Genomic DNA, 18,996 nt, shown 5'->3' with positions numbered 1-18,996 from the left:
ATAGAGGAAAAATCACTGCTTTTCATCTTTCTTTTAAATTACTACTCCAAGTACATTTCAACTGTAACAATACCACACTCATAGCCCTGAATTCAAGCTGAATGAAAATAAAAACATTAATCAGCTAACCTGAAAGAAAACCTCTCAAGAACAAATATTTTCTCCCAAAATCCCAAACCAGAGAATAAAATATGATCATATGGGGGAAAAAATAAGATTGGTGAATTAAATCTCAGAGTTCCAACTAATTTCCATTTATATTTCTAGCTATTCCAAATGTAGAACTTGAACATTTTATAGGTTTAAACAGCACAGGTAACACTGATCATACCTAAGTAATAGTCCTAACCAAGTCCTTCTCTTTGTTTCCTGTTAGTTGACCATTGAAAACGTCAGTGACCTTCTACATTAAGAAAATCCTAGCTACAACAGTATTTTGTATTTTAACATTTTGATTTCAATAAAGCTGACAATACCTATGCAGATACCGAAGACTTTTAAACACAGTCTTTGATTTCCTTCAAAAATATGAAGTTTGGTATTTTAGCTAGATAAATGGAAGTATAAAGAACATACCAATTTTGTTTCCTCTCTGCCACTTGAAAGTCACTTTTCTCAAACCTACGTGCATGACATTATCATAAGATTTTGGTGTGTCACAAACTTGGCCAATGATGTTCTTCCTTCTCATCTCTCTGTACCTCCTTTCTTCAAACAACTGAACAGACTTTTGAACAGCTTCCATCGGGGCTTGCTTGGAAGCAGTGTCTAAAAAGAGTGATGAACAATTTCCTTGATTGAGAAATATTCACTGTTATATTTTGTTATCTTTTGATATCACATGAAATACCCAGAGTTAAAAGAACACTATTTTGTGAGTCTAATTAAGATGTAGGAAAAGAATAAGACATTTTAACAATCACATATGAAACTATCACTTATGAATCACATACAAAACTAAAGCAAAATGAGAACAATTGTACTTTCCTAATCATCTCTTACTCGATTCAAAGAAATCACATTTATGAAACGCAACACACTTGTTTGCATTTGACCTGTAACTAACCTCTGATAGCAGAAATATGTTAGGGTCATAAAAGCACTAAGGAAAGAAGGACAGGTGAGGTTTTGTTCTTCAGACATATGAGAGGTTTCTTGAAAGAGCCATGGCATCTGTTATTTCAAAGATTTAGATGTATTAGAAACTCCAGCTCTCAAGTCTTATTATGAAACAGCACCCTAGTGAGTGAGACCAAAGAGATCTCAGGGTAGTGTTAGTTCATCCCCTCCTAGCAAAGCACAGAAATTATACATCTGTCACTGCTGACACCAGTAGCCTAATCTGTTCCTGGCAGTCTCCAGAGGATGGAGATGATACTCCCAAACTATATATTCTACTCCCCTACCCACAGTTAATACTAGTTCCTCTATACTAAATATGCCTTACTGTAGATTTAAATCAAAATCTTTGCCTTATTCAGAGTGGATAGTAAAACCAGTTCCCATTACAGCAATCTTCTAGAAATTTTCAAGTTTTCCCTCGTTTATCTTTTTTAGTTTAGAAAAACTGAAATTCATTCAGTACTTATGTTCTGACTTCAAGATTTCAAAATCAGAATTTGTAATTCTTCCTGTGTTCTGTGTAAGACACATAAGGAGACCAGTTTCCAACATGACAGAAACATTTTTCCCATGTTTCCTGGGGTTCTACTCTCAGATTTATGTTTGCCACATAAATATATGCAAACAAGCTTCACGTATCAATCCGTACAGTACAGGAGTGTCTGAAGTGATCAACTTACTTTCAGTTTCATGAAAGTCAGTAGTAAGAGAGGAAGGGGCCCCACAACAGCCTTCAATTTAGGAAACAGTGTGGGATCACACACTATTAGACACTCAAAATAGGAAAATCCCACACTGGGGAGAGATCTTGGGAAGTGAGGAAGTGCTTCCTGCTGTCATAACTGGGCACTGAATAGGGACAGCAAACTTCTGCAATTTCTATATAGTAATAAATGAACACAATTCTGTAGAACACTGGTACTACCTTTCAGAACCTGAAAAGAATTAACTTTTATAAAGTTTAATTACTCCTACTTTGTGACTCTGTTAGCAATATCCCCTACCTGCAATCAGGGTTTTTTTCTTTCTCCTTCCTATGTATAAAGCTGTGAAAACCTCTTCACAATCCACAATAAAATCCAACCTTTCAGTTCAGCACTGGTCTAACAGACATTGCATTACAGTGATTCCTAAACACCTACCTTTGGTCTGGTTGATCAATGTTCTGAGCTCCCAACTCCGCCGGGATGAACCACTGGAATCTCCTTTTGGATACAATGGCTCTAGAGAAATAACAGTGTGAGCACAGAAGTAGCTTTACCTCATATTAAAGATTATGCCACTATTTTCAGCAGAAGCAGAAGCTGAAAATTAGTCCTACATATAGGACTAATAACCTGCATGTATAGCAATGTATGCTCTTGAAATCAAAATTGACTTCTCTTCAGAAAACAAGTTATAAAACAGAATTTCATTTGTATAGAAACAGAGATCTCCTTCCACAACTTAGGGAAGCACTTCAAGCCAGGGCACTCAGAATCAAATATGCAACATATCTGTAGGAAAACAATTTTCTAAGGTTCCTTAGAATAAGATTTGTATTCATTCCAACCTAAGCCACCTTCCTTTTCATATATATATTAAAAAAATGGAATAAGCACGAGGCAGACAGTATTTTCAACATTTACTTCAAAACTAACAAAGATGAAAAAAATCTCCCGCACTTTTTAATATAAATTTTTAAGGCATTTCTCTCTATGAAATCCAGTGTGGATGACCACAATATCAACTCTATTTTGCTTCAGATTTTGTACTTCCTTTCAATTTGCACAATCAATCTTTCAATGCACTTGTTGCAATAAATACCACATATTCAGGGGCTGGGGAAACCTGACAGAGAAGCCCTGATCAGGACATCAAGTCACACATCCTGCCCCTTCTTCCTGGATTCAAACAACAGCAAGTATTTGTAATACTGCAGGGATAAAGAACTGGACAGAAAACACTTCACTGTCCTGACGGATCCAGTTCAAACCTCATTAACAGTGTTTTGAAATTTACTATCAAATGGGGTATATAATTCAGAAATCATATTACTAATTTCATTTTGAACATTGGAACTCCGTAAAGCACCAGGAAATCCTTTCAGATACAATTCAGAAACAATATGAATGGCAAGAGAATAATGGATATATTGAGAACAAAAGGATTTCCTCTGACTATATAAGCCCACAAGTTAAAATTCTAAGATTTCTGAATGCAATGAGGTGAAAAAAATTTTTAGAAAGGGTAAGAGCTGGGAACAGAGAGAAATATGTTAATGACATAAAGCATCTGCACATCTAGGTCACAATTTGTTACTGTGACAATCACCTTCTCGCTCTTCAGTGGGACTGGAGTGACGACTAAGGGATCTGAACTGCAACTCAGCTGCTATTGAAGCAAGTCGATCATTTTCAGGGACACTGGAACCCCTGTTAAAAAGAGCCATCATACTAATTAACATGTCATTAGTGTTCACTTAATGCAATGCTAATTTAACTGCAGTTTTTAAGAGACAGAACCTCTGAAGCCTAGGATATGAACCATGAAAGCAACGTGAAAGGAAAACTGATGCCGAAAGGTAAACAGAAAACCCTCTCTATGCTTCTTCCCTCACAAGAAGACTTTTTAGATTATTTTAGTTATGCTGCTCTATGAAAAAGCCCTAAGCTTCTAAAGCATAAACTTCAAACTGTTTCTTGTCTGTAGCAACAGAATCCATTTCTATGACTTGTAACCTACTACTAAGAACAGCTGCTGCAGGATGCAGCTTGTGCCAGGGTTGGATATACAATCAGAAGTGATTCAGCTGGGTGATAATGTGAGCCACATCATCAGATGAATGTAGTAACTGATTCATATGTGCCTCGTGCACTGCAAATACAGTCATAGTCCACAGTCATTAAGTCAGAACCAATGGAAAGAAACAGAAGCTGGCTGACAGGAAGGACACTGTTAAATGACAGTGGCAGCCTGATAGCTTAGAGGTCCCAGTTCTTCCAAACAGCACAGAGTAGAATCAGATGCCTCAGAGTAAGAGCCAAATGAACAAGAAGGCTGAACAGAAAGGAAAACAATAATAAGACTTAAATTCTTAGGTCTTCAGCCACCTTCCTCCAGCCTCAGACAACAATTAGTCCACTCATTTTAGAGCCATAAATTCTTTATGGAAGTCTTTCCACCTTTATGGAAAAGGTTCCCCTTCAATTTTTAAAGTTTGACAGGGAAGAATTGTGACTGATGTCTCCTTAAACATAGTATGTTAGAGGTAAGAGCTAAATGTTACTGAAAAGTGGGCAACATTGTTAAATCCTTCACTGAAAGCTAACAACTACAAAAAGATGAAAGATACTTTGCATGACAAGATCCACACACACCTATGAGAGGACTACCAGTCCTACAGTTCTTTCCAAATTGTAGTATTACCTAAAAATAGTTTAAAAAAAAAACCCAAAATAACAGAAAAACACCACTAGAACCTTGAGAACAGAAGTCAAAACCACAGACAACCTATTCCCACGCAAATGTTCTCCATACAATGTTTGTTTGCTTTGCACTTCCTTCTTCTGCCCAACCAGATATTGTAAGGAGTATTGTATTGTAAGGATATTTGAGCAGGAACTGAAACTAAACTAGTGAAAATCCTCATTATTCTTCAGGAAGTTGAGGTTTTAATAAGCAAGAAGGCTAAGGTGGTTCTCAGCATATACACAGCAATGACTCCTGATGCATGAAATGCTTAAAAACAAGCAAAGCTACATCACCTCTAAAATGAAGCAGCAGCTGAACAGGCCTTAGCACCACAGCTTTGAATGCAGAGGTGCCTAAACCCCATTTCAGGCCCATCCTAGGCACCCACACCTTTCATTGATCCAGAAAGTCTGTATGCATATTGTTAGGCAAAAATTATAGTAAAAGAGAAGAATGCTAGATAATTTTTGGCTCCAGCCCTGGATAAATAACAAAACGACGAATAATAACCACAGTTAGCTCAAAAATTGACCATCTATAAAGATTATAAACATAAACCTAGCATAAATGTATAAATGCCAGAAAGCTCAATGTGAACAACCAGGTATTAGTGCTTTGGATTTTAATTTCTAGTTATACTGTAGTGGGTTTTTTTTCTTTTGATTGTTGTTGTTAAAAAAAAACTTCACTAAGAACTATGGTGGCATTTGTGCACTATGCACTGCCTAGTACAATTGATTTACCAAGTTCCGACATTCAACTTTTCATAGATATTTAATGCTTATAATCATGTCTGAAATGTCTAAAGAGTCTCTGGAAAGTGTCCAAAGCTTCTGTCTTTGTGCTATTTCAGCACTGGACTCCACACTTTGCCAAACCACAAAACATTTCGTTGATCTAAAAGATTCCATTTCTCATTTGGATCACAAATAAACGAAATTCATAATTAAGACCACAATGCATCAAAGTTTGCAACTTTCTTTTAACTATACTAAAACAAAACAAAAAATTGTAGAAATATATTACACTGCAGTATTTTGCTTCCCTCAATAAACAGAACCCTGAAAAAAACCAGCAGCCTTCAGAACTCTGTCTCTGCTTTCATACATTTTTTCTTCAAATGACTCCTAGCTCATACAGGGTAGTAAACACTACTTAAAAATCTAGACAGTGCATTAAAAAAACAAGATTATGGGATATTTTATGAACAACCATCATAAAAATGGTTTCAGAAAAAAAACTGAGAACTCTAAGAAAAATACAAGTCTTTGAAAAACACTAATTTTCCATCCCACTGTCAGCTTATAAAGCTGCCAGAACCTCTTAGTGAATATTTTCTACCACGCTACTTATTTGAAAGGGCTATTCCAATGCTGCAGACTACTGCCTACTCTGTCTTTTTTCTGAGGGGGCTTAAAACAGAAGCATAAAGGATAAATAGTGTCTATGTTTGAATGACAAAAATTTCAAGATGTATTTTCAACCAAAAAAAGGCCTAGATTCATAAGCTATACATCTGGAGGCTACTGTAAAAGGTGCAAGTCACATCTTGCAATAAAAATTAAAATCTTACAGAAAAGATTGTATGTAAAAAGCAGCAATTTACTTCCCTCTTAACAGCTTAATGCATGCTTGTGCCATGCATCTGATAACAAATCAAACTATGATGGTCTGCTGGCTCACAACCAGAAATTATTTGTTACAAAACAATTCATAATGAAGTTATATCCAAGTTTGGTTTGATCACCATCAATCTATTGTTCCTTCATCACCTCTTTTTTTTCTCTACCAGCTTTGTGATGTAGTCAGGTGTGTGTATCCATTCATATGAGTTTCTATCCCAAAGAACTTTCAGTAACCTGCAGTAGAAATAAGAATCTAAAAACCTATTTTTAAACCCTAAGACAACACCACTGTGTTAAGAGCAGGCTTTTCACAGTCAAGGGTGCAGGGGAAAAAAAAGGTAAACAAGGTTGGGACATATGTCAGTGGTCTGACTTGTAATATGAGAAGAAATACCAACAGTCTGAAATTATAAAAGCCAAATGAAACATCAAAAAACAAGAAAGAAACTAATGTAGGTCTGTCAAAAAAAAGTCTCTTGTGATGATACAGAAGTCATTTCTGTTCCATATCCTGATACAAGAATAGTTTCTTTCATATTAAATTTATCTGCATCACCCTATGAAGCCAAAGGAGTAGCAAGAAATTATTTTTAAAAATTCTCATGTGTTGAATTTTGCATTTGCCACTAGACAGTATTTCAAAATACTTGTATTCAAAATATGACAGACAATAACAATACCAAAACTGTTAGCTAACATGAAAAAAATGAAAATCCTTGTCCTTAGTTGTATCTTGCAGTTATCTTAGTGGAAGTGATTCTAGGATTCTAAGTGTTAGTTGTCAGTACTAATTATTTACTACAGTTATACCAATGAGCTGACTGGCATATGTTCATTGCAAGGACATTTTACTGAGCAAATCTGTAATCTACATCAGAACTGCATGCTTTAATTACCATATGTTCAGGCTTTTTGAATCTGAAAGTGGTCTCATCATCGATTTCTAAGACACGTGACTTTGCCCAAGTGGAACATGAATGAAGGAGCCAGTGGAAGAGACGATGGAGGGAAGGTGCAAACAATCTATTAGGATGTACGTGGGAGCAGTTATGTGGGTGATGCAGGGAGGATGAGTGTGCTACGGCACGGAGCACAGCTACCTGGTCTCATTGGCACTGCTGAGAGCTTTGGGCTGGGCTGAGTCGCTGCCCACGGGAGCGGGGCGACTCACAGCAACACTGCCATGGCTCCGCGCATCGCAAGGGACGCTCCGCGTGCTGTGGCAAGAAGAAAAACTTCAGGAAACGGTTAAAAAAATGAATGTATGGAGTTGAAAGTTTGTTTTAGAAACAAAATATTGAAGTGCGTATAATGATGCCTGATTTCAGAAGTTTTTCGATTACATAAAGATTTTTATGTGGAATAGCTCTGGGTCTCAGAAGATTGTAGCTGCTAATGTATACAATAATAATAATAATACTCAAAATAAAAATCTTCTAATCTTTAGAATACTACTAGTTTCTGCCAAAGCTAAGTGGCTTCTGAAAAAAAAGTCAGTTGTAGAGTTTCTCACTGTCATCATATTCTTGGAAAATAGGGCCCTCTGTGTAAAATTATGCATGGCGACGTTTATTTCGACATTTTTTAAAACTATTTTTGCAATAATTCTCATGTTAACTCTTTCAAAGGCAGGAGAAAAGATCCACTGTTTTAAGCTTATCCATAGTAGGTTGGTAATGATGCAGAAATGCCACCATATCTCAGAATGCTACGTTTTTATGTTCCATGTATGTAAATTCCAGAAAGCACTGCCACAGGAACTTCAGCAGGCATTCAAAGTGTGGAAGGAAATAAAAGTCTTGTTAATGAGCAGTTTTCACTGAATTAAAGCTTTTTACATTGAAACACTGGTTTCAGGAAAGATAAAGGGGATAAGAATGACTTCAAAGTGAGAACCCATGCACCAACAGAAAGGGGGAGTGGCCAAGCAGCAAGAAAAGGAAATTTGTATTGTCCTTAAAAGCACATCAATAAATTCTGGATCACATACATGCTAATTTTTTCTATCTGCTTTGCCCCCAAAGGGAAGGAAAAGGTATTCCACTTACTGACATTCAGCATAGCCAAAAAAAGGACAAAACAGTTTATAATGCTGTACTAATGCTCAATACCTGAAGCCTTCAGGTGTGGGGATGATGAGATGAGGATTTGGTGGATCACTATGGCACCGAGGCACTTTTACAGGACGGGGACTGTTTCGATGAACAGCTGCAAACATAAAAACAGATCACATTTACTCAGATGTCAGAAAAACTCTCTTAAGGGGCATTTCAAGACATAATATTAAAACAAATTCCTATTTACAGAGTTAAGTGTGAACTGGCACGTATTTTCTTATCCTTTAATAAAAATACATATTATTCCAAGTTTGAATAAATCAATTGTATGTATTAATACTTTTAATATTCTTGTATTACTTAACTCATCCATAAAATAATGAAAATTCTACAGATAGCCAAAAACTAGCAATTAGAAAATGTGTACATACTTCATAAAAACTTCATTGCTTCTACTTCACAAATTAATCTTATTGCAAAATAAATATTAACCAAATAATAATTAGCAAACAGCAATATTATGTTCCCTTCCATAACAATTAAGCTTTCTCAGACAATAACAGAAAGCAAATTAGGCTGTGGAAAAAAACCCACATATGACAGTTCTATCCAAACTCATGCCCCCATGACAGTCTGCCCCAAGGAAGTGGTACAAATGGACAGGACAAAACCCAAATGGGTAGTCACTATTTTTATGCCTAACTAATTCAGTGCCTCCAAAAGCAGTCTGCATCATCTGCCCCCAACTCCTCCTTAAATAATGAGAAAAACACTGTGGCAGTCACATCTCAAGACAGCTGGTTGCCCACCAAACCATGAGTCAGTACTTTCTACCAGGCTACGTTCCTCTCAGGAGCTACATTTCTGCCTTGTTTGCACTACTAGGACAAGCAAAAGATGGCAGGGCCAGATGTTGGTTGTCCTGCTGTAACTGGCAAACACACTAGCAGGAGACCCAGAGGGCAGCTCCTGCCCCAGCCAGGTAGACATCAGCTGTTTCACAAAGCAAAAAGACAGGATAAAACATCAGGAGATACACAGCTATGTGTCTAGAGGCAGCAGGATGAACACAACTGGATTCTCAGCTTTGGGAAAAGGAGTAAAGACCACAGTAGGTTTAAGTCCTTCAAAGTGGTATGCAAATGTAACTAGGAAGTCTTCTTTTTCTTCTAATCAGGAGATAGGAGTGGGTATCTGCAGTATCTGCAGCCAAGATACAGTCTATGTTAAATTTCACATGTATTAAAGTTTCAGACTGCTGTTGAAGTCTGCACCAATTATCTGTGTCACCTCCTCCCCATGCCTCTGAGACAAAAGCTGTCAAGCAATTTAGTTTGTGTGATCTGCAGTAACATTTATAAGAGTAACATTTATAATTTGGGATCATCATGCTGGTGATCTACCTAAAACACGCCTCCCTCTCAACAGCAGTACTGAATGTGAATATACAGGTTTTAAATCACTGTACAGAATTTAGCTAAATTTGATTTTAGACTATGCTTTTTTGACTGACTTTCATGCAAAAGGTTTGTCAGCTATAAGACTTTCTCAGCAAAATGTTATCAAAACAAGCTTTCCTGAAAAACTGGAAAACCTCCTCTGCTGGGGGCAGATTACCCTCCCCTCATGTCTTCTATCATCAAACCCACCCAAGACGTGGGCACCAGGAGAAAGATAAAAAAGATGACAACTCAATGGAGTTGAGAGGAGAAAGACAGAAATAGTGCTGAGAAAGAAATGAGTAAAAGGCACACACAGCAGGCAAAACATTATTTTCTCAAGATGCATCATCAAATATGTTGATTTCACTTTAATGATATCAACGCATATCTATAACAATGTATTTTACATTATGCCATATTTTATAGCAGAGAACCGTTTTGCACAGCTCCCATGTATAATGTATATCATGTGTACTTGATAATATAAAATCCATTAGAAGCAAAAACATGTGCAGTGCCAAAGTATAAATAGCTGCAGTGCCACAATGAAAGTCTGGGAGAGGGAGCTGTAACTGCCTTCTTAAAGTTAAAATCACTTCTTTACCCAAGCTTTAAACAACACAGCCCTTTCCTATAAGATTTGCAGGACTTCACAGGAAGGATAAAATGAGATAAAATAAATTTGTAAAGCTTTGAAATTTCTTGGGTAAAACTACCACATATTTACACTTTATCAGGGAATAATGGTTTCACATCAACAATCACAAATAGATTGAAAATACTTTTATTGGCACTTTACAATCAAAATTCTGTAACAGCAGCAGCAAAGCTCCAGAACAAATGCCAGTAACTTCTGCCTTACCAAGGTACAAACCTGTAACTGGACTGTGAGGTTTTCCAATAACATGGCCAATGCACTCATTCATCAGAGCTTGTAAACTCTAGGAAAGACAAACATAAAAAGTTGTGATGTTTTGTTACAAGAAAGTTGATGGTCATATGACAAAGCTCACAGTAACAAAATTACATTTTTCAAGTGTGTATGCAATCTGTCAGTAAGTACCCCAATACTCTACCTATTATATTAAACTTCTGGATCCACATTAGCATTTTGACTTAACTGATTTTTTTAAAGCTAGAAGTCTTGGCTTTCTCTTGTCTTTTGTCCTTGTCAAAATTACATAACTGTAAGAACTGAACAGTAGCATACCATAAAGAATATTTCAAAATATAAAGGTATTGGAACTTAACGTTCATTGTTAATATAACTAAAATCACATTTCCTGGAAAAATTGTAACAACCTTTTCTGCTCTTACCCTCCACATCCCAAGAAAAAACCTAAAAAAATTGAGTGAGAATATGATGGTCTGAATCTCAAGATGAAATTCTATTAAAACAAAAAATATAACGCTCTGCATATTAAAAGAAATGCTTTCCTTATCTACCCATGAAGTTATCAAAACTTCTATGAAAGAGATTTTAAAAGTTAAAATCACTGAACTGGGCCTCAGACAATCTGAGACAAATTATTAGGTGTACTATTAAATGAGTATGTTATCCTGGACAAGTTTTCAAATCTTCCTGTGGTTCAATTTACTGGCCAGAACAGCAGGAATATAATGCATCTTCACAAAGTAGTAAAATTATGTTCTCTGGTAAAGCTGCTATGAAGGTCATTCCTATATGCCAGTTCACTCAGTGTAGCCAAAATTTGTTCCAGAAATTCAAAAACTTAGTGAAGACCAGGAACTTCAAGGACTAAGAAAGAAGAGAATTATAAAACTAAAGAAGTATTGAGCTTGAGACTGGCATATTTTACCAATGCAGACTGAGCTAGAATTTTATCTTGAAATATAGAGCTCTAAATATAGACCATCATTCTTCCATGACACGATGTAGTATCTGAGAGATTAGGATTGACATTGCCATTTCTAGGTAAAATACTGTGACCTGTGCTATACAGATTAATCAAAGTGGCTTCAAGTGATGATCTCCAAAACTGAAATCCAGTTTAAGAAAGAAAAAAGTTGAAAAAAGAAAAAAAGTTGAAAAAAACTTAAGGTTTTGGGCTCCCCACTTTCTTTCCCCCTTACTTCCTCAAAATCTCTTTCAGAAACTCTGTCAAAGCAGAAGAATTTAAGGGGCTACTTCCTATAGCTAAATTATCAGTATATTCCAAATACCAGCTTAACTCTGTCATTAAGGCAGACAACCCATTCCCAACAACACAAATGCAGGACTAACACATAATTTACTAGAGAGCTCTTAATAAAAATACTTCTGGAAAAAAAAGACTAAATTATGTATTTTCTGGATTATGCAAGATTAACGCGGTTGGCATTTCATAACATCTTGAAATAAGTAAAAATCAATGCTAACACTCTCATTCCAATATTTTGTGGCAACTGTGCTTTCACTTCTCTGTAGTAATTTACCAAGATGAGAAATAAATTCTCAGAACAGGAAAAGGAGAAAAGCAGAGTAGATAAAAAAGCCAGCTCTAGTCTACTGGTTTTTTCATAATAAAAAAAAGAAAGATGCTCTAAAATCTATTTCATGTTGGAACTACCTGAAAATTAAAATATCTTTAAATGACAGGGATTTTGTATTCATATCCATAGATGAACTTTGGGTGTTAGCCTCAGAAGCTTGAATTTAGAAATTGATTATCACAACTATAAATCTCTGTAGAAAGCTGCTGTCAACTATTCAAGATCCAAGATAAGGTGGCCTCCCAAGACAGTACAGTACTAGCAACTTGTCAGCAAACTGAAACCATTAGTGGCAATGGTCACAAATCTACTCTTTTCAGAATCTAACAAGCAGGAGAGATAGCAGTATCAATAGTGATATACAACAGCAATTGTTTCAGAACTGCATCTGTGTTCAGATGTTGTTTTATAAAAAGTATCCATGCAAAACATATACTGATAGCTTCACAAGCATTTACAAATAAACACCAGCAGAAAAACTTATCCATACCAAGAAGTCATCTTCTGGGAGAGCTGAAATAAATGCTGGCTCAATGGCTTGAAGAAAATCAAAACCTTGAGTTGCCCATCTAGGTAAAAGAAAAAGACAGAAAATGAAATGGTCTTTGGCCAAAGCCATTATTAAGAGTTTCAATTACATCCAAGAACAGTAAATAACAGTTAATTATTTCTCCTCTGCAAAATATTATAAAATCCTCATTAAAAAAACAGACTAATATATAAATTACATTTAATATATAAAAGGTAAAAATGTTACCTTTTATCCAGTTCTATTGGGACAAAGACTGATTTTAGCAAGGACACTGCCAAATAAGGTGAGCAGACCATGCTATGTATCTACACCCATAACATGCTATCTTCCAAACAGTATCATCAACTCAACCATCATTTGTTTCAGAGCAACAAGCCAAACCACTGCAAACTCTGCCTGAAGTCTCCTTTCTGATACAAGACTGAAGGGATACTAAGATTTCATGGCTGTCTGATTAGTAATGACTGGGCATCAGTGGTTTCATGGCCTAGACTGGCAAAGTAAAGTAAGTAATTTGGCTGGAATGAGTTGTGTCCTCAGCCACCTGCTGTCCCCCACTGCCTCCCTCTTTGACCTACTTGAACTAGCAGCTGCAACCTACAAAACACAAATAGAATCACAGGATATCCTAAGTTGGAAGAGGCACACACAGATCATGAGAACTGACCTTCTGACTCCACAAAGGGCAACACAGAATTTAAGAGCACAGTCCAAATGGTTCTTGAACACCAGCAGTCGTGGAGCCATGACCATTTCTCTGGGGAGCTTTTCCCAGCATTTGACCACCTCTGAGTGAAGAACCTTTTCCTAATAGCAATCTGAAACTCCCCAAATGCAGGTTTTAAGCCATTTTTAAGCTATTTTCTCTTGAATAGTCACCACAGAGAAGACATAAAGAAGTTGCATATAGCAAATTATTTTCCTCTTCCCTTACCCTTAGCCTAGCATCCTTAATTACTCCTCATTACATCTTGTCCTTTAGTCCTTTCACCATCTTCACTGCCCTTCCTGCTGCAATATTTTTATGTCCTTCTTAGATTATGGAGCCCAAAAGTGCCCAGAGTACTCGAGGTGAGGCTGCACCAATGCCAAACACAGTGGTACAATCACTCCATGCAGCTGATTAGATCTGTTGTGCCTAAGGCACCCCAGGATACAGTTGGCCCCTTTCACCACCTGGGCACATCGCTGACTCAAAGCTTACAATCAACAAGAACCCTGAGGTCCCTTTCTGAATGGCTGCACTCCAATCTCTTGGCCTCTGATCTATATGGATACGCAGAGTTACAGCACCCCAGGTGCAAAATCTGGCACTTACCCTTGTTAGATTTCATAAGGTTGGTTATTGTGCAGCCGTCATAATCTACCAAGCTCTCTCTGTGCGATCTCTGTGCCCTTGAGGGAATTAATGTCTTCTCCTAATTTAGTATGGCAAACTTATTTAGTATGTACACAACTCCTGTATCCAGGTCACTGATAAAAAACATTGAAAAAAACTGGCCCTAAAACTGAGCCCTGAGAACACTCTAGTGACTGGCCACCCGCCAGATGTCACTTCATTTACCCCAATTTTTTGAGCCCAACCCTTCAGCTCTACCAACAACTACCACAGCAGTAACAAGTTGGCTGTTACCTGGGTCGAGTGCCTCGGCCACTCTCACATTTTGTTAGCACATAATTCATCCATTTTCTGGCAAAGTTGATATATTTGTCTCCAATTTTCTGCCTGAATTCTCCAGACATCAGACGAACAACTTCTTTATGGTACTGTAAGAAACTGAAGATTACTTTCCACATATTAATAAGAACAACAATATCCAGTGGAGTATTTGCAAGCTAACGAAACTCTACAGTATGGTAACAGTCACATCCTATTCTTAGACAAAATTATTTTATGCAAGCAGTTGCCTACTTATAGACAAAAAATTAATCAAGAAAAGTATAATACAAAATATGATACAGTGAGAGGCAGTACTGAGCCACACTGTGTTCTTCTGTGGGCATCAGGCACATGGTGATGTTTAACAGTGTACACATCATTGAAGAAACTTCCTACAAAAACACTTGGTTCTGTAACCAGAGATTGAACTGCAAAGTAGTGTTTATTTTCAGTTATATTGCAGTAACATTAGGGGATAAAAAAGTTATCTATGAGCATTTAAAAATCAAACAAATACCAGCTATTTCTTATAAGACTATCCTAGAAGTCATATCATTAGGATATGACACAATCTTTAAGAAATTTTACAAAGCCCAGAGGAATCAAATAGCAAAACAGTTAAAACATCTGAACACAACATTTTGAATGCCTGCACTCTAATGCAAGCACTCAAAAGCTTGTACTGCATCAAAGAACCATCACAAACTCTGAAGAAATGTCTCATGCTACAGTATTATACTATTCTAGGCTGAAAAACAGTGAGAAGGTAAGTTAAACCACAGGGTGGTGGAGTGACCATCCTTGGAAGTACTATAAAAATGAGTAAATATAGCTCTTTGTGATATGGTTTAGTGAGCATGGCACTCACTTGAGTGGCACTCACTTGAAGGTTGGACTTGATCCTGGAGGCCTTTTCCAACCTTAATGATTCCGATATCATCTAAAATGCTGCCAAGCAGCAGAGCTTACAAGACTATACCTGAAATCATCAAGTTCTTAGAAGCTTTTCAGATTTCCAGGCATTGCTAATTTAACAGCAATCAGATTCATCTGTTGCTTTTCAATTATTCTCAAGTAAAATTGCTGAGGCAACACTTTTTATGATATCCTGCTAAAACTGGGAAGTCACTAGAAATTACCAAATGTCAGGCCCATCTACATGAAGGACTGCAAGGAGGATCCAGAAAACAACAGACCTGTCAGTCGGAAAGTTATGGATCATCTAGTGCAGGACAACCAGGAGATTAGGACTAGCCAGCAGGGGTTTGTGAAAAGCAGGTCCTACTTGACTGACCTGACCTCATTGTATGAGAATGTGAGCCACTTAGTGGATCTGGGAAAGGTTGTGGATGTCATCTACCCATATTTCAGTAAAGCTTTTGACATTGTTTTCCTCAGCATTCTTCCACAGAAGCCGTCTGCTCGCGGTCTGGACAGAGGTTCACTGTTTGCTGTGTAAAACTGGCAGGATTGCCAGGCCTAAGGAGCGGTGCTACACCCTGCTGGCAGCTGGTCACTACGGGGGCTTCCCAGGACTCAATTTTGGAGCCAGTCCTGTTTTATGTCTTTATCAAGGATCTGGACCAGGGGATCAAGGGCACCCTCAGTCAATTCACAGATGACACCAAGTCGAGTGGGAGTGTTGATCCGCTGGAGGGCACGAAGGCCCTGCAGAGGAACCTGGACAGGCTGGATTGCTGGACCAAAGCCAATGGGGTGAGGTTCAACATGGCCAAATGCCAGGTCCTGCACTTGAGTCACAACAATCCCATGTAGCACAACAAGCTGGGGGAAGAGTGACTGCAAAGTTGCCTGGGGAAAAAAGACTTGAGGGTGCTGGCTGACAACTGGCTGGACATGTCCCAGAGAGTGCCCAGGGGGGCAAGAAGGCCAATGGCATCCTGGCCTGCATCAGCAATAGTGTGGCCAGCAGGAGTGGGGCAGTGATGGTACTGGGCACTGCTGAGGTGGCACCTCAAATACTGAGTTGGGCCCTTCACTACAAGAAACACAGTGAGGTGTTGGAGCAAGGCCAGGGAAGCACAACAAAGCTGGAGCTCAAGTCTTGTGAGGAGCAGCTCAGGGAGCTGGGGGGTTGTTTTAGCCTGGAGAAAAGGAAGCTCAGGTGGAACCTTATTATTTTCTACAGCTACCTGAAAGGAGGCTATAGTGAGGTAGGTGTCAGTCTCTTCTCCCAAGTAAAAAGTGTTAGAACAATAGAAAACAGCCTTAAATTGAGGGGAGGTTTAGACTGGATATTAGGAACAATTTCTTCACTGATAGAGTGGTTAGGCATTAGAACAGGCCACAGAAGTGGTTGAGTCCCCATCCCTGGAGTTATTTAAAAGATGTGTAGATGTAGACATAGTTCGGTAGCAGACCTGGTGGGGATGAGTTAACAGTTGGAATTGATTATGCTAAAGGTCTTTTCCAACCTAAATAATTAAATAGTTCCATAAATTCTTTAATTTCCACAGTTATTAGTTATCTTATTTACACCAATGCAAAACCAGAAAATTCAATTGTTTTTTGTTTCCTTACCTCAAACCCAAAATTATAACCCTGAATCATGGCTTCCCGGTAGTATTGCTGCAAAGTGGCAGATTCAGATTCATCAACTTCAGCATCAAACTCAGATGTGAACATGTGATCAACTCTATCAATGGCACTGCTTATCTTATTGCATAGCTGTAATGCATCATTCTGAGTAACAACAAAAAGGGATGGGGAGAGCAGCAAAATATTACTTAGTCTTGTCAATGTAGAATATAAGGAAAACATGAATCTAACAATTACATTATTTTAAATGAAAAGGTACTATAATGCCACAAAAATTCATTCAGTCTTGAAAAAACAAACATTTTCCAGCAGTTGCATGAAGCAAGTCCTGTAATTAACTCAAGTATTATAATAAAGTTTGCTTGCATGTGATTAACTTTAAAAACAAAGACAGCAAAAGAGTGAGCAGGGAACCAACAAAAAAACCACAAAACAAACAAAAACATCCAACCAAAACCAGACAGACAAGAACAGAGAAAATGAGTTCTACTATCTACAGCATGATCAAGCCTTTGGTTCTATTTTCACCTTGGTATCTGGACACAGCCTCTATTGAATGCAGGGATTTGATACTGCCACTTAGAGCCCAACAAACAAACAAACAAACAAACCAAACCCATCAAAGAAAACACTCATCAAACAAAAGCAAAACAAACAAGCAAACAAAAAACCATACCACACCCACAAAACAGGCAAAGAAAGATTTAAAAACCCACACCAAATCCAAAAGAAAACAAACAGAGAGACTACCCACTTTTGCATTTTCAAATATAGGAAGAAAAGCTGTCTGTTGCAGATCATTGATTTTGACAGAACTTGGTTTTAGAAAATCATATACTTTCTTTCAATTCAATATTGCTGCCACTCTGTTGCTATGGTATTTCATCTGCATTATGGACTTGTTTCCCAATTACTCAATGCAGAAATCATTACACCAATATAGCTCAAAAACACACTCACAAGTCTTTTGCAAAAACAGAGTGGTAATTGTACTGAAAGTAAAGTCCATAGAGAACTACCACATAACTTACAATTGCAGAATATGCCATGAGCTTTGCAATCAAATCTTCTTCCACTTTTTTACTTATCAGCAAGCAAAGCACCATCAGTTTTGATAAATAATTTCCAAACCTGCTTACCTTTAGCTGCTGTAGAGCTTTGGCAATGATTGGTTGGCTGGATGTCTGTTCCTGGTGCAGAGATATGAGCCCTTCAATAGACTGCTGGAAAGCTTTTCTCTGACTCACAAGGTGGGCAGACTGAATGACTACAAGGAGGAGGTTATCAACCTGGAATACAAGACACCACTACTTCTTGTAAAGAAAATCCTCTCTGTAAAAATATATCCAATATCACCAGTTTCCAGTCAGTTATTTTTTAAATTCTAATATATGAAAGACCTCTAGTCACTATTCATTAAAATCTAAATTCACACAGAAAAGCTTGATGCTGGCAATAGGCAGAGTTCTATTAGGGTAAATGCCACAGCAAGTTTTCATGGGGAATATTGTCCTGTTCACTTCAGGAAAATATGGGAAACACTGCATTAAATTATCTTCAGATTAGCTATACACACACACAAAAAAAAAAGCAACAGCTAAGCAAAAATGATGGTATTTTCTTAAAGCAGATGGAAATAACAACTATAACATAAACAGAGGTTTTATCCAAGAAACACAGCATACTTCAGGACAAAAGCCCACTAATGAATAGGGAAAGACAAAGATTTAACATGCCATATTTGCTCAAAATTTGAAAATTATATGGTATGTTTTGGAAATCAGAGCTCTGATATCACACAAGTCTCTAACAGCATACAGTCACAGAATGGTGCTGCCATACTAAGTTCTGCTGATTTCAAACTACAGACAATGCACCTGTAACAAGTTACTCACAAAACAAGACCTACTTCATCCTGACTTTCAATATCTCCTCCCCCAAGAATATTTTCATGCTCAAAATTCTTTAAGTGTTGATGAGATTCTTTCATTTGATGAGTACTTAACTAACACCTTACATTTTCTCTACTTTGCAATCAAAATGCATTTTTTTA

At 37.4% G+C, this 18,996-nt stretch overlaps 1 protein-coding gene across 13 annotated transcripts in view; it reads right to left on the bottom strand.

The window, feature by feature from the left end:
* Positions 1–18,996, bottom strand: part of MAP3K4 (mitogen-activated protein kinase kinase kinase 4) — a 62,959-nt gene that overhangs the window by 13,120 nt on the left and 30,843 nt on the right. For 4 of the 13 annotated variants that reach the window (XR_011679690.1, XM_071430310.1, XM_071430263.1 and 1 more), the window contains 10 exons: positions 18,083–18,232; positions 16,926–17,087; positions 14,358–14,491; positions 12,683–12,761; positions 10,562–10,640; positions 8,312–8,408; positions 7,301–7,435; positions 3,436–3,536; positions 2,265–2,345; positions 577–768 (listed from right to left, as the gene is read on the bottom strand). Coding sequence is in view for 12 of the 13 variants with exons in the window: in XM_071430310.1 (XP_071286411.1) it covers positions 577–768; positions 2,265–2,345; positions 3,436–3,536; positions 7,301–7,435; positions 8,312–8,408; positions 10,562–10,640; positions 12,683–12,761; positions 14,358–14,491; positions 16,926–17,087; positions 18,083–18,232 (1,210 nt within the window). In the remaining variant the exon portion in view is untranslated. The remainder of the gene's footprint in view (positions 1–576; positions 769–2,264; positions 2,346–3,435; positions 3,537–7,300; positions 7,436–8,311; positions 8,409–10,561; positions 10,641–12,682; positions 12,762–14,357; positions 14,492–16,925; positions 17,088–18,082; positions 18,233–18,996) is intronic. The other 9 variants (XM_071430315.1, XM_071430282.1, XM_071430325.1 and 6 more) reach the window with 5 other exon arrangements.

Source organism: Agelaius tricolor, unplaced genomic scaffold (assembly GCF_023055355.1).
Source record: "Agelaius tricolor isolate 1412-34295 unplaced genomic scaffold, bAgeTri1.0.p SCAF_1, whole genome shotgun sequence".
NCBI classification, from domain to species: domain Eukaryota; kingdom Metazoa; phylum Chordata; class Aves; order Passeriformes; family Icteridae; genus Agelaius; species Agelaius tricolor.
The sequence above is the reverse complement of the archived record's forward strand: the minus strand, read 5'-3'. Positions and strand labels throughout refer to the sequence as shown.